General features: G+C 41.3%; 1 protein-coding gene across 5 annotated transcripts in view; it reads left to right on the top strand.

Moving 5' to 3' along the window:
• The window catches only part of Unc80 (unc-80 homolog, NALCN channel complex subunit), a 192046-nt gene that overhangs the window by 124658 nt on the left and 54250 nt on the right, over window positions 1–13138 (top strand). For all 5 annotated transcript variants that reach the window (XM_004653524.2, XM_004653522.2, XM_045147565.1 and 2 more), the window contains 5 exons: window positions 3646–3829; window positions 7034–7128; window positions 8510–8599; window positions 9684–9785; window positions 12251–12431. In XM_004653524.2, the coding sequence (XP_004653581.2) occupies window positions 3646–3829; window positions 7034–7128; window positions 8510–8599; window positions 9684–9785; window positions 12251–12431 (652 nt within the window). The remainder of the gene's footprint in view (window positions 1–3645; window positions 3830–7033; window positions 7129–8509; window positions 8600–9683; window positions 9786–12250; window positions 12432–13138) is intronic.

Here is a 13138-nt window from a genome sequence, read left to right as displayed (position 1 = left end):
CCATGGGCATGTGCATTTGCGTCTATAGCAAGATGATAAACTTAAGTCACACTATGAACCACACACAGAGAATGTTTTCTAATTTCTTTCTCTTGTCGAGGACTAACTCAGTTTTCTTACTGAGTACCCACTTGCTGGCTGGCAAGGGAAAAAATATAAATAAGTATCCAATCCACATTTATGTTCAGACTGACACAAAAATCTAGGACAGTATTCAGTTTCTCAGATAGAATTGCTTAGTCTCTAGAAAGCCTCCTTCCTCCCTTCTCATTGCTTGTTTCTAGGAGATATGTATGAGGAATTGGGAAGAAAAGCAACTTGCTCATGTTCTATCCCTTCTGTTGTCATTTGTGATCAAAGTTCTTTGACTAGTTGCTGAATACCTGGTTAGCAAAAACTGAAGCCCATGGCTGCTGTGACCTCAGTTCTAACTGCTCCCATGGGATTTTTGTGGGGACGGGGGGAACATTCAGCAAACTCTGCTCCTGCCTGCCGGTACCATAGTTTTCCTCAGAGATCCTCCATGAATCCCATTTGTCTCCATCAGAAGAATTTCCCTTGCCAGAACACCCTGCTCAGTGACAGCAGCCCATGATATTTCTTCCAGAAAGTTCTCCTACCAAGTGTTACATGACTTCTGGGTTCCAGGCTACATTACACAAAAACCAAATTTGGATAAGTAAAATCAAAATGGCAGGACTTCTCCCAGTTTAAATGTATGCCTGGCCAAATTCACACTGCATCCAGGTTAGTTCCTGAGATGTACTCTTGTCAAAAACCAAACGCAGACTGGAGGTGAGGGTCCCTTGAATGTTACCTTCCTTGCTGCTGCCCCTTCCAGTTTTCCCAGGTCACTGATGGGGCACATGCATAGCTGGACCCACTACGCTCCTCTGCCATTAACCCTATGATAAGTAGATAAACCTCTCAACTCTCTCCTGCCAAACTCCTTTCAACTCAAAAGAAGTTCAAAAGTTGGGCATTGAGAAGCTCATAGAAAAAAGGGCCACATTTTGACCTTATTGTAAAATCTTATTTTTTATGAATATAAGTTCCCATCTGTGCATTTCTGTCCAAACTCCAGTCTTCACCCAAGTTTCAGGCAAATGGGTGCTTTGGGCACAGATAGGAGAGGGCCTTGTATTCAGAAAAGCAAAATAATAAGGCAGAGCCATTTTAAAGTTATTACCCACATGGTACATCTCTGTTGTGTCATGAGTCATAGGTGTGGATGGTCATGGTAATAGGAATCCATCACTTGCAGAGTCTGATAGGAACCTTTCAAGCCAGTGCTAGACTTGACCTAGTAATCTTTAAGACCACCTCTAAGGGTTTGTAAAGACTTTTGAAAGGATTTAGTGTCCAGATAGTTTTAAGATGGGTAAAAATTCCTCATATTAATAAATGTGAAACTTCTTGAGCTTCTCTGCCATCCTAATCACTATCCCCCATCTAAGCACAAGGCAGACCCATCACCACCTCAGGTAGCCATCATCTGGTTTCACCCACAAGTGGAGCAGATGCAGGAAGACCCTGAAATACATATTAGTTTTAAGTGCTACATTTCTGATTGATTGTAGTACTTAAGCCCATCAAACTTCCCCCCTTCTCCATCTTTTAAAGATTTCTGCTAATGGAAAAGTTTGGGTTTTGCTAAGGTATAAAGTTTACAACTGCCAAAGACAATTAGCTTAGGGACACCAATTTTGTTTATGGAACTATAAAGTTTTCCTAAACTTACAACTTTTTTTCAAGGAACAACATTTAAAACCTACAGAAGAATAGCTTACATCTTTTTTCTGACATTTGTATGCACTATTCACATAGTCAAATATTATTTCATCAACTATTTCTATCAGTCCTTATTTGTTGTATGTGCCTTTTGTGGGGGTGGTAATAGATATGTATGGATAGGTGTGTGCATGTGTGTGTGTGTGTGTGTGTGTGTGTGTGTGTGTGTGTGTGTTTGTGTGTGTGTGCAAATGGAGGCCAGAAGACAGTATTGGGTGTTATTCCTCAGACATCATCCAGCTTTTTTAAATGAGGTCTTTTCAATGTCCTGGAACTCACTGAGTGAAGTATGCGGGCTGGACAGTAAACCCCAGGAATATGCCTGCCTCCACCTCCTCAGCGCTGGTGTTACAAGCATGTACCTACACTCCCAGCTGTTTTTATAACCCACGTAGGATTGAGTAGATTGAACTCAGGTCCTGGAGCTTACTTGGTAAATGCTTTATCAAGCTACCCATCATCTTATTTTAATGTATACAATGTTAAATAGATTCTTCCTCTTATTTCAAATAAATAGGATTGAAACATTTTAAATGTCAATACTTAAATGTGCATAAGGCCACATTTTTTAAATAATTTTTTTTTTTTTTTTTTTGGTTTTTCGAGGTAGGGTCTCACTCCAGCCCAGGCTGACCTGGAATTCACTATGTAGTCTCAGGGTGGCCTCGAACTCACAGCAATCCTCCTACCTCTGCCTCCCGAGTGCTGGGATTAAAGGCGTGCGCCACCACGCCCAGCTAAATAATTTTTGCAAGCACATTAACAATAGATTTTAGTTCACTGACTTAACCAGGCAGCAGAGTCTAAAGCATATTAGGCTAGCAGTTGAAAATGGCATTTGGGGATATATCAATCACAGATTAATTGTGGATGGCCTAACTTCCTAACATCCTACTGATACAGTGTCTGAAAAGGTGGTCTTCTGCCTGTTTTTTAAGAATTACGGGGCTGGAGAGATGGCTTAGCCATTAAGAGCTTGCCTGTGAAGCCTAAGGACCCCAGTTCGAGGCTCGATTCCCCAAGACCCACGTGAGCCAGATGCACTAGGGGGCACACGCATCTGGAGTTCATTTGTGATGACTGGAAGCCGTGGTACACCCATTCTCTCTGTTTGTTGCACTCAAATAAATAAAAATAAACAAAAAATAACAATATAAAGAATTACACATTTTAAAGAAGAGAGACTAGTTGGAAAGAAGAAAGTTAGTGGATGGGAAGATTTAAGAGTGGAAAAAGAAGGTTGTGGGAGGGGTTATGATCATGGTATAGTGTTTATATTTATGGAAGTTGTCAAAAATATTTAAAGAAAGAATTGGTCATTTCAGGAAGCTAAGAAGTGGCTTAGTGGATAAAGCCTGGGCCTCACAAGCATGAGGACCAGTCTGGATCTCTAGAACCCACTTAAATGCTGGGCAGGTTTGGTGTTGCACCTGTAATCCCTGTACTCGGGAGGCAAAGATGGGAAATCCACAACATAGACTAGCTGGTTTAGAAATCTCTGGGTTCAAGTGAGAGATTCTGTCTGAGTAAATAAAGTACAGAACGAACAAGGAAGATACCTAATTTCAACCTCTGGCCTCCATACACATGCACACCTGCGCCCAGGTACACCTACATGCATATTAACAGGCCTATGCACACACATGCAAAAATATTCATTTTAATGACACATGGAAGCCTGTTTGGCCGAGGTTTCTGTTATGCCTTCTCCTGATCACTGCCACCGGAAGTGTTAGAAAAGCATATGAACGGCGTGTAGTCAGGCAGAGAAGATCATTTAGTTTAAAAACCAAAATGCCAAGAAAATGAGCAGTGCGCTGTGGCTGGCTGTGGCTAAGACTCTTTGATTTTCAGGTGGGGCTGATCATGTACTTCGTGCGGACCCCCTGCGAGTGGGGCATGGACGCCATTTCTGCCACTCTGACCTTCCTGTGGGAGGTGGTGGGGTACGTGGAGGGCCTCTTCTTCAAGGATCTCAAGCAGACAATGAAGAAGGAGCAATGTGAAGTAAAGCTCCTGGTCACCGCCTCCATGCCAGGTAATCAGAACCTAGCAGACGTGTGCATACACACACGCACAAGGACCCTTTCATTCATGAGCAGAGTTCTAACCTTGATCATGGAGAGCAGTAGAGAATTTTTTGTGCAACACAGAAGAAATATAGGAGGCCCTTAAAAAAAAAAAAAAAAAAAAGGTCAGGGGTTGCCAGGTAAAAAGAGAGATGTCAGAACCAAGTCCTTGTAAATCAATCCTTGGAGGGTAGCCAAGGTTGAGGATGTCCTTAAGTCTGTCTCACAGGGCCAGAAGAACTCCCTCACCCCCAAAAAAACACCTAAGCCTTTGTGAGTGAACTTTTGGCACTGCCACGAGAATGATGTAGTTTGTGTGGCTAGACCCCAATCTTTTGTAAACCAATGAGAGGCAGCTTTATGAAGCAAACTAAGAAAACAGGAGGAGGGAGAACTGCAGAGCAACGTACGATGTAATATAAACTTAAGTGCAGCTTCTTTTTAGTCGGCACAGCTTGCTTGTCCTTGAGAGGAAGATTGTTACCAAGCCCTGGTCCTTGCTCAGGGACTATGGAATTATGGTGGGATTCCTGAACTGGAGTAAGGAAAAAACTAAGCTTCACATAGATAAGAACATGGGCCCAGGCATCAAGGAAGCCTGTGAGAAAGTCAGCTCTGCCATTCACCAGCCTCAGACTCAGGATCCGCAGTGACAAAGTCACACCATTTGTCAACCCTTTCTGTCCCCATGTGAGCTACAGGAACACTGTCCGTACTTTTCAGGAAATCAGTGAGGTGCTGTGTAGATGCTTCCTGCCGTATGGCAAGCACTTGACAAGTGGGAGTGGTACGTTTACAAGCTGTGTAGATTTCTCAAAAAAAAAGACCAATAAGTTAAAAATCAAAGCATGTCAAAACCGGATGTGATGGCACATTCATTCTTTATTCTTTTTTACAGACACACTTAGTATGGACATATCATGTGTTGGTACCATCCTTGCCCTCATCCCTGCCCCCATTCCACTGGGGGCGCTTCTCAGTGGGGCTGAGGGTGTACCCTGTGGGGTTATGGGTTATGCGTCGTGAGAGCAGCAGACAGTTACTGGGGGGAAGCAATGCGTCTGGGCATGACATTCCAACCTGTGGCTCTTACACTCTCTCCACCTCCCTCTTCCACACAATCCCCTGAGCCGTGTTGGGTGTGTTTTAAGCCTACCTCAGTGATGAGCTCTTAGAAGTCTCTGGATCTCTGCTCTGGTGGGTGTTGAGTGTCCACAGCATCTGCCTCTATTAACCTGACGCTTGTCAGGCTCACCATGGAAACAGCACTCACACTCATCTCTCCATTTCCCCTGTGGTTTCAGATGGGGCTTTGCTGAAGCAGGAGGGGTAGTTTATCTCCTTGGGTCTCACTGCCTTCAGAAAAAGATAAACAGATTCTCCAAGAGAGAGTGAAGTCAGCACAGGTTAAATGGGATACACCTTGTTAATTTAGGGAGAATTTGATAAATATAGCCCTTCTTTTAGCCAAAGACTAGTGGACATTGGAGAGCATAATCCTTGTCTACTTGGGATTCTGACCTCATTCCCAATTCCAGATATGAGTTCCTTTCCACTGAGTGGATCTCTTAGCTGATCTGGAAGCTATTGGTTACCCACCAGGGCTGTGTGCCACTATTGCACGGGTGTGTACATCTTGTCAGGCTGTTTGCTTCTGACCTCTGGTTGCTCAGACCGTTCTTGGCTACTTTCCCCCAGTATCTCAAGTAGCTCTTTCCAGTACTAGACAAGATGACTGGAGACTGGCTCTCTTCTGGATTCCAGCCCAGTCTTTCCATGTTCTGTGCCAGCAGCATATGATGTCCTCAGCAGTACAGTCTTATCTTTTACCTCAGGTGGGCAAACAAGTGCTTTGACAGAAGCCTGTCTTGTTTGGGGGCCTCACAGGTCTCTCTGATCAACAATTCATTGAGATTAACAACCAATTTCTGGTACTGGGAGTTCCAAGTCAGAGTCAAAACATTTTTTGAGTCTAGGCTTCATCCCAATCTCTCCAGGGCCCTTTTTATTCAGGTGTTCACCCTTTACTTCTGCTGAGGGTTCAATCTTTTATTCTGTCTTCAAGAATAAAGGTTTCTATTGCACTAGTTCATTTTGGGTTTAGTTTTGTGTTTTTCCTCCACCCTTTCTCTGCCCCTCCCCTCAAATCCTTCCATCCCTATTGTCTGGGCCTCAAATTGCTTATAAGGTATTTTAGCAACTCAAGCTGATCCAGGTCAGGAAACACAGATGAGTGACACCATGCAACATTTGTCTTTCTGTGATTGTGTGAGTTTTCTGAGTATGATCTGTTCCAAGACCGTCCATTTTTCTGCAAATTTCATTGTATTGTTTTTTTCTTACTGCTGTGCAAATGTACCACAATTTTGTTATACATTCATCCCATGATGGACACCTGGGTTGATTCCAGTTGTTAGCTATTACAAATTCAGCAGCTATAAACATGGTTGAGCAAATATCTCTGTAGTGAAGCATGGAGCATTTAGGGTAAATGCCCCATAAGGGAATAACTGGGTATGTTGGTAGTGCAGTGGAATTACCAGACACATATTTTGCATTTTAGATTTTCTCAGCTCTTACTGCCTAGTCACCTCATTTAATGTACAGAAATATATTACTTTTTGGATGATTTGGGTTTGAATTTTGACTTTTTCACTAAATAAATGCATGTCCTTAAATAAAGTATTTAAGCCAAGCATGGTGGTGCATGCCTTTAATCCCAGCACTCAGAAGGCAGAAGTAGGAGAATCCCCAGGAGTTCAAAGCCAGCCTGAGAATACATATTGAATCCCAGGTCAGCCTGGGCTGGAGCAATACCCTACCCCGAAAAGCCAATAAATAAATAAAAAGCTGTTTAGTTTTTATTTCCTTATTTATGAGATAAATAAAAGAATTCATCTCAGGGATTTACTGTGAAATTCAAATATAGATACATGTGTAAAATGCAGGTAAAAACATTAGAAAGTTCAAAAATGGCAGGTACTATTACTTAATAAATGATAACTACAATAAATAAATAAATAGTATTTAAAATATGCTTAAGTATAAGGGAGTGAACTTAGTATAATAGCAGCAGAAGTCAAAATATTAATAGTATTTTGATGTTGTATATCTTAAATACAAACAATCCTATAGTAAAATGTGTTTGCTATGATTTTTAAAATTTTTTGTAGGCACCAAAACCTTGGTAGTTCATGGACAGAATGAATGTGATATCCCAACTCAATTACCAGTCCATGAGGACACTCAATTTGAAGCCTTGCTGAAGGTAGGAATGCTTTTGGTCAGAAATGATTTTTTATGCATACCTACAGCTAATTCAGTTAATATTGCTTTGAGAACTAAATGGCATTTATTTCTATATTCACATGAACACGTACAATTTCTTACTCTCAAGAAGCTCTGCCACTATATGAACTTACATAATTTCCCCCACTTTTCAATGGCAATTGAGCTCTGCATTGAAATAAACAAAACTGGGCAAGTTCTGGCTCACAGCAGTTGTCACCCTCAGATGTTATTTATTCTCAACCCTGCCTGAAATGCTGTCATTTCACTTCAGACTTGTGTCTTTGCTGTGTCCTGTCCTTGCCCACATAGGGACATTCTAGCTGTCAGTTAATGATTCATCCATGCCAGATTCACCCATGCTATATATATATATATGTATAATTTGCCTGCAAAGCTATAAGTAGGTAAAGTATTAGGTAAGTTAATAATCAACATTTTCCTGAAGTTCAAGCTTTTAGTAATCTAATTTTTATGGACCATAATTCCAGTCCTTAATATGAATAGAAAGACATTCTGAAAATTCTCATTTGCCAAACTTGTGTATTTTGTTTTTGTACAAATGGTCATTACTCCTCCTTTAGGCTCCTTGGAGTTTCTGAGAGAATATCCAAGGTGCAGTAAAAGAAACAAACTTCTACACCACCCCATTTGTATATCTACATTGTATGGCAGGATAGCAAGAATCAGACAGCATGTCCAAATCCTGGATCCACCATAGCCAGTGTAACAGAAATCGAGTGACAGGACTTCTGTGACCCACTTACTTCCTAACAATAGTGGTGTCTAGGTTTTGTTATACAAGTTACCTATGTGAGGAGTGAGTATATAGCTTAGTTAGTAAGTAGAGTGCTTATCTAGCATTCCTGCCCATCACGGCATAAACAAGGTATGTTGGCAAAAAATGGTATTTCAGCATTCAGGAGATAGAGGCAGGAAATACCAGACATTCAAGGCTGTCTTCAACCACGCAGCCAGGTCAAGGCCAACTTGAGTTACATGCGACTCTATTTCAAAAAAGAAAAATTATCCACACAGCAAATGCTCAATGTATGGTGTTTTTATTATTAATCATGTTATTAAGCATGTTTTTTCCTGATACTGAGACAAGTAGGTACCACTGTGCCCTATAGTCTGTAGAACTTCAGCACTGTGAAAATAAATGGCTTAAAATCACATTACTGTCTGTACTGACATGTTGTGGATAAGTCTATGAATAGATATTGTCATGTAGAAATATATGTGTGTGTCATAAGTATATTTCAAATTCTTATAAGAATTACCTTGTGTCTTTCAGCTTACTACCATATTGCAGTATTTTTAATATAAATACTGGTTGAAATTTGTTGTTATTGTTCTAGGAGTGTCTGGAGTTTTTCAACATCCCAGAATCCCAGTCAACACATTATTTCCTCATGGACAAACGATGGAATCTTATCCACTACAATAAGGTGAAGCTGCAGTACCTATGCCTGGGTTGAACTGTGTCAGAGGCTCACCAAACCTTTCCTAAGTGTAGCTTGCAACCAGAAGGTCATCCCGTATTAAGAGTAAAAGCTCTGTAGCTTGGGGCCGATCGCTTTACCTATCTACCCTTTAATATCCTCATGTATAAAGTGAAGATGGTGATAGTATCTAGGCTGGAGCAGTTTTGATCTTTGAAGGAGATGAACCAGGTAAAGCACTTATTTATCATAAGTGTATGTAGGTGGAAAGTTGAGTTTCCCACTTCAGTCATTACTTTTCCTGTTGCCATGAACAAATACCAGCCATAACATAACTTAAGGGAGGAAGGGCTTGTTTTTTGCTTACAGTTTTACAAGATAAAGTTCCTCATGGAATGGAATGCATGTAGCAGGAACATGAGGCAGCTGGTCATATATAGTCAGGAGACAGAATGACAGATGCTGGTGTTTCGCTCACTTTCTCCTTTTCACTCAGTCTGGGACCACAGCCCAGAGGATAGTACTGCCCACATTACGGATGAGCCTTTCCTCCTCAGTTAATTCCTTCTGGGAACAACCTCAGAGACATACCGAAAGGTGTGTTTCCATGATGATTCAAAATGCAGACCAATTTACAATAAAGGTTGACCATCACACCTATATGAGAACGGTACATGTCCCTTTGAAATTTTGATGCTATCCTGGTTCTTCCTCTGTTATCTTGGCCTAGATAATATAAACAAAGAGCACCTCTGACAACCCCTGGCATTGATTTATTCGTTTATTATATTTATACTTTCTTCCAAAATGATGTTTATTGCATTGCTTTTGACTCCGATCTAGCACCAAGTACCTACAAAGGGGAGTCAGCCAGGGTAGAGTAAAGCTTTCCAGAGAAGATGGTGATGCCTTTACTGGAGTTCTGTAAAACTGAAATGCATAAAAGTAACAAGAATAAAAACCATTGTAAAATAAATGAACTTTTGTGTGACAAACTTTTGGACTCTTTGTCCAAATGGGAATGAAGAAATGACAAAAAAAAAAAAAAGTTTTTAATTCATCTTTTTCTGCTTTGTGTAACCCACCACAGACTTACGTTCGAGATATTTACCCCTTCCGGAGGTCAGTATCTCCACAGCTGAACCTTGTACATATGCATCCAGAGAAGGGACAGGAGCTCATCCAGAAGCAGGTGTCTAGCCACTCCTTTTCATTCTGTGCCGTGTTGTAGGGAAAAATAATCTGTAAGCATGTTCCAACATCGAATTATCTGATTCCATTACGATCCTCTCTTCAGAGAGTGGGTGATGGACAGGCTTGTGCAATACGTGTTCCCCAAAATATGCAAGTTTTATAAATTGGATTATGGTATATAAAGTGTAAAGAAAACTCATTTGGAATAAATCATATGAATCACTAGATACAAATAATAGAACACCTCTAATTTATTTCACAGTTTTGTAAAGTGGTCTTGAAAGTATGCATAATAATCCACATATGGTGATGCATACCTGGAACCCCAGCATTCAGGAGGTGGAGCAGGAGGATTAGGAGCTCAAAAATTATACATGGCTACCTACTAAGTTCAAGGCCAGCCTTGGCTACATAATAACCTGTCTCAAAAAGAAAAAAAAGAAAAAGTCTCCTGTGCATGGTGGTGCACGTCTTTAATCCCAGCACTCAGGAGGCAGAAATAGGATTACTGTGAGCTCAAGGCCTCCCTGAGAATACATAGTAAATTCCAGGTCAGCCTGAGCTGGTGTGAGAACCTACCTCAAAACAAAACAAAACGAAATCTCCATAATATAGTTAGTAACTAAATAATCAACCTAGTGGTTTACAGCAGCTATATAAAAGAAAAAGAGCTGGGCGTGGTGGCACATGCCTTTAATCCCAGCACTTGGGAGGCAGAGGTAGAAGGATCGCCATGAGTTCAAGGCTACCCTGGGACTACAGAGTGAATTCCAGGTCAGCCTGAGCTAGAGTGAGACCCTACCCTGAAAAACCAAAAAGAAAAAAAAAAAAAAAAAAAAAAACAGAAGCCAATACAATGCACTGTACCTGAAAATGACAGGGAACTAATTACCAGAGGTAAGAGTAAACTCTACAATTAGCCAGGTATGTGACTCAAGAATGTTTCTTAAAACAGAAAGAGATACAGTCAAGCAGTTGTACATAAGTTTAACACTGAGGAACAGAGGAATGTCCACATACTTATTCTCCAATCAGACTTTGATCTTAAGAAAAGTCAGTAGTCTGCATGCAAAAATGTGCCTTGGTATGAACTTTCAAAATTAATACATTTTTAATGTCTATGTATTTATTACCTTTATTTTTAAATAAAATATAAAAACAAGACTTGTTCATTTCACTTTGTATGCACACATTAACGATGCTAATTTTGGCATAAAACTATTCAAAAATATTCTCATAAAGCTGGGTGTGGTGGCTCATGCCTTTAATCCCAGCACTTGGGAGGCAGAGGTAGAAGGATCACCATGAGTTCTAGGCCACCCTGAGACACATAGTGAGTTTCAGGTCAGCCTGGGCTAGACTGGGACCCTACCTTAAAAAAAAAAAAAAAATATATATATATATATATATATATATATATATATATATATATATATATATACACACACACACACACACACACATACACACACACACACACACACACACACACATACATAGTCTTACAAGATAAATAAGAATTTCACAGAGTTAGATAACTTAAGAACTTTAAGAAAAAAAAGCTACCATTGGCTGCCTAGATTGCTTTTAAAGTAAGAAGATACTGAACATGCTGTGAATCGTACAGCGCTGAGAGAACTGGAAGATCTTAAATATGTACAGTGTCTAAAATGATTTTACCTAAATTATCCCAGCCCTTGATCATGACAGCAAGACATATGTTAGCAAGATGACTGATGCTAGCTCACACATGTGTGTTTGTGCTTGTCATGTTTAAAAACACAACTCTAAAGTGTGGTAAAGTGGGGCACTTGCTCTCTCTGCTCCCAGCTGAGCCCTTGAGACTTCTCCCCCAGGAGACAGGAATGCCATGAGTTCATGGATCTGGTTCGGAAGGCTCCTCAGCAGCAGTTTATTACTTAGCTTCTTCCTACTCACACCTCTTGCCCATCGACTGTCAAGAGAAGTGGAACTAAGACAGAGACACACATGCCACCTAAACTCAGGGACATAAGGTTATCACTGAGGACCCATCCATTGGCTTTCCCAGGTTCCATTTCAGCCTTCTCTTTAGAAGACAAACCCAGAACTGCCAAGAGACAGCTTAAAGTACCAGTGGAAATAGACCAAGCAATCGTAACTGACTGGTTTGCTTTAGAGAACATCTTCCACATTATGAGACCCAAACCAATGGGCTGTGTGCAATTCTGAACTGCCGTGGCAATGCCCGCCCTGTGTTTCTCTAGCCAAGGGCTCCATCAGAGCAGACAGAAACAGGAACTTAGATAGATTAAATATTGTTTGTTCTTTCTCTGTAGAAAAGTAAAAACATGTCTCCCTCATTCCTTTTTTCTCTTTTGCTTGATCAGACAGATTCGTTATTGAAGGTCTCACTTCTTCATTCTGCAACTTTCAAGTTCCTGATTCTGTTTTTCACCTGTTCCCACACTTCTCCCTTACTAGGTGTTCACTCGGAAGCTGGAGGAGGTAGGCCGGGTGCTGTTCCTCATCTCCCTAACCCAGAAGATCCCCACTGCACACAAGCAGTCCCACGTCTCCATGCTTCAGGAAGACCTGCTCCGGCTGCCCTCCTTCCCTCGAAGTGCAATAGATGCTGAGTTTTCACTCTTCAGTGACCCTCAAGGTAACGCAGCAAGGAAGCCTTTCTTTCTGGGTTTTGTTTTGGTTTGGGTTTTGGGTTTTGGGTTTGTTTGTTTGTTTGTTTTCCCGTCTGCCCTTGTTTTGATCTGACCTTCAGAGCATGTTATGAGTAGACAGTTCAGGAAGTCAGTGGTTCTCAAACTGAGTGTGTGTTAAAACAGACTGTGGGGCCTACCCTCCACCTGGAAGTTTCAGTACGGGACCCAAACTTGCACGTCTCAAAAGTTCCCAGATGCAGCTCACACTGCCTTGGGGCAGAAGCCCTGGAGACTAGGGTTCACAGCTCATGGTACATGTAAAGGAACCAGGGGTATGGGTGAGGAGGGGAGCTCCTGACTGAGCGAAAGGAATGCACACAGGCCAAAAGGAAGTCCAGCCCCCACCCCCACCCCCACCCCAGGTGACACAGGTTGAACAGTGATTTGGTTGCCTTTGGCTTAGGAAGAAATTGATTTCCTAGAAAAGGCATGAGGGAACTTTGGGAGGGGAGAAAAAATGGATTACATATTCAACTGTGTATTTTCACTGGGGCGCAGGCTTTTTGCAAAACCTACTGATCGTTACATTTAGCGTTTTTGCATTTTACTCCATATTTTGCCTGAATTAAGATAGAATGAGGCAGAAAACCAGGAGACCCTATTGGGAACTTTCCCTCTGTTACCATTGTTAATGTAAAAGCACGTCACTTAC

Source organism: Jaculus jaculus, chromosome 4 (assembly GCF_020740685.1).
Source record: "Jaculus jaculus isolate mJacJac1 chromosome 4, mJacJac1.mat.Y.cur, whole genome shotgun sequence".
Classification (NCBI taxonomy): domain Eukaryota; kingdom Metazoa; phylum Chordata; class Mammalia; order Rodentia; family Dipodidae; genus Jaculus; species Jaculus jaculus.
Note: the sequence above shows the minus strand (reverse complement) of the source record. Positions and strands in the feature narration are given on the sequence as shown.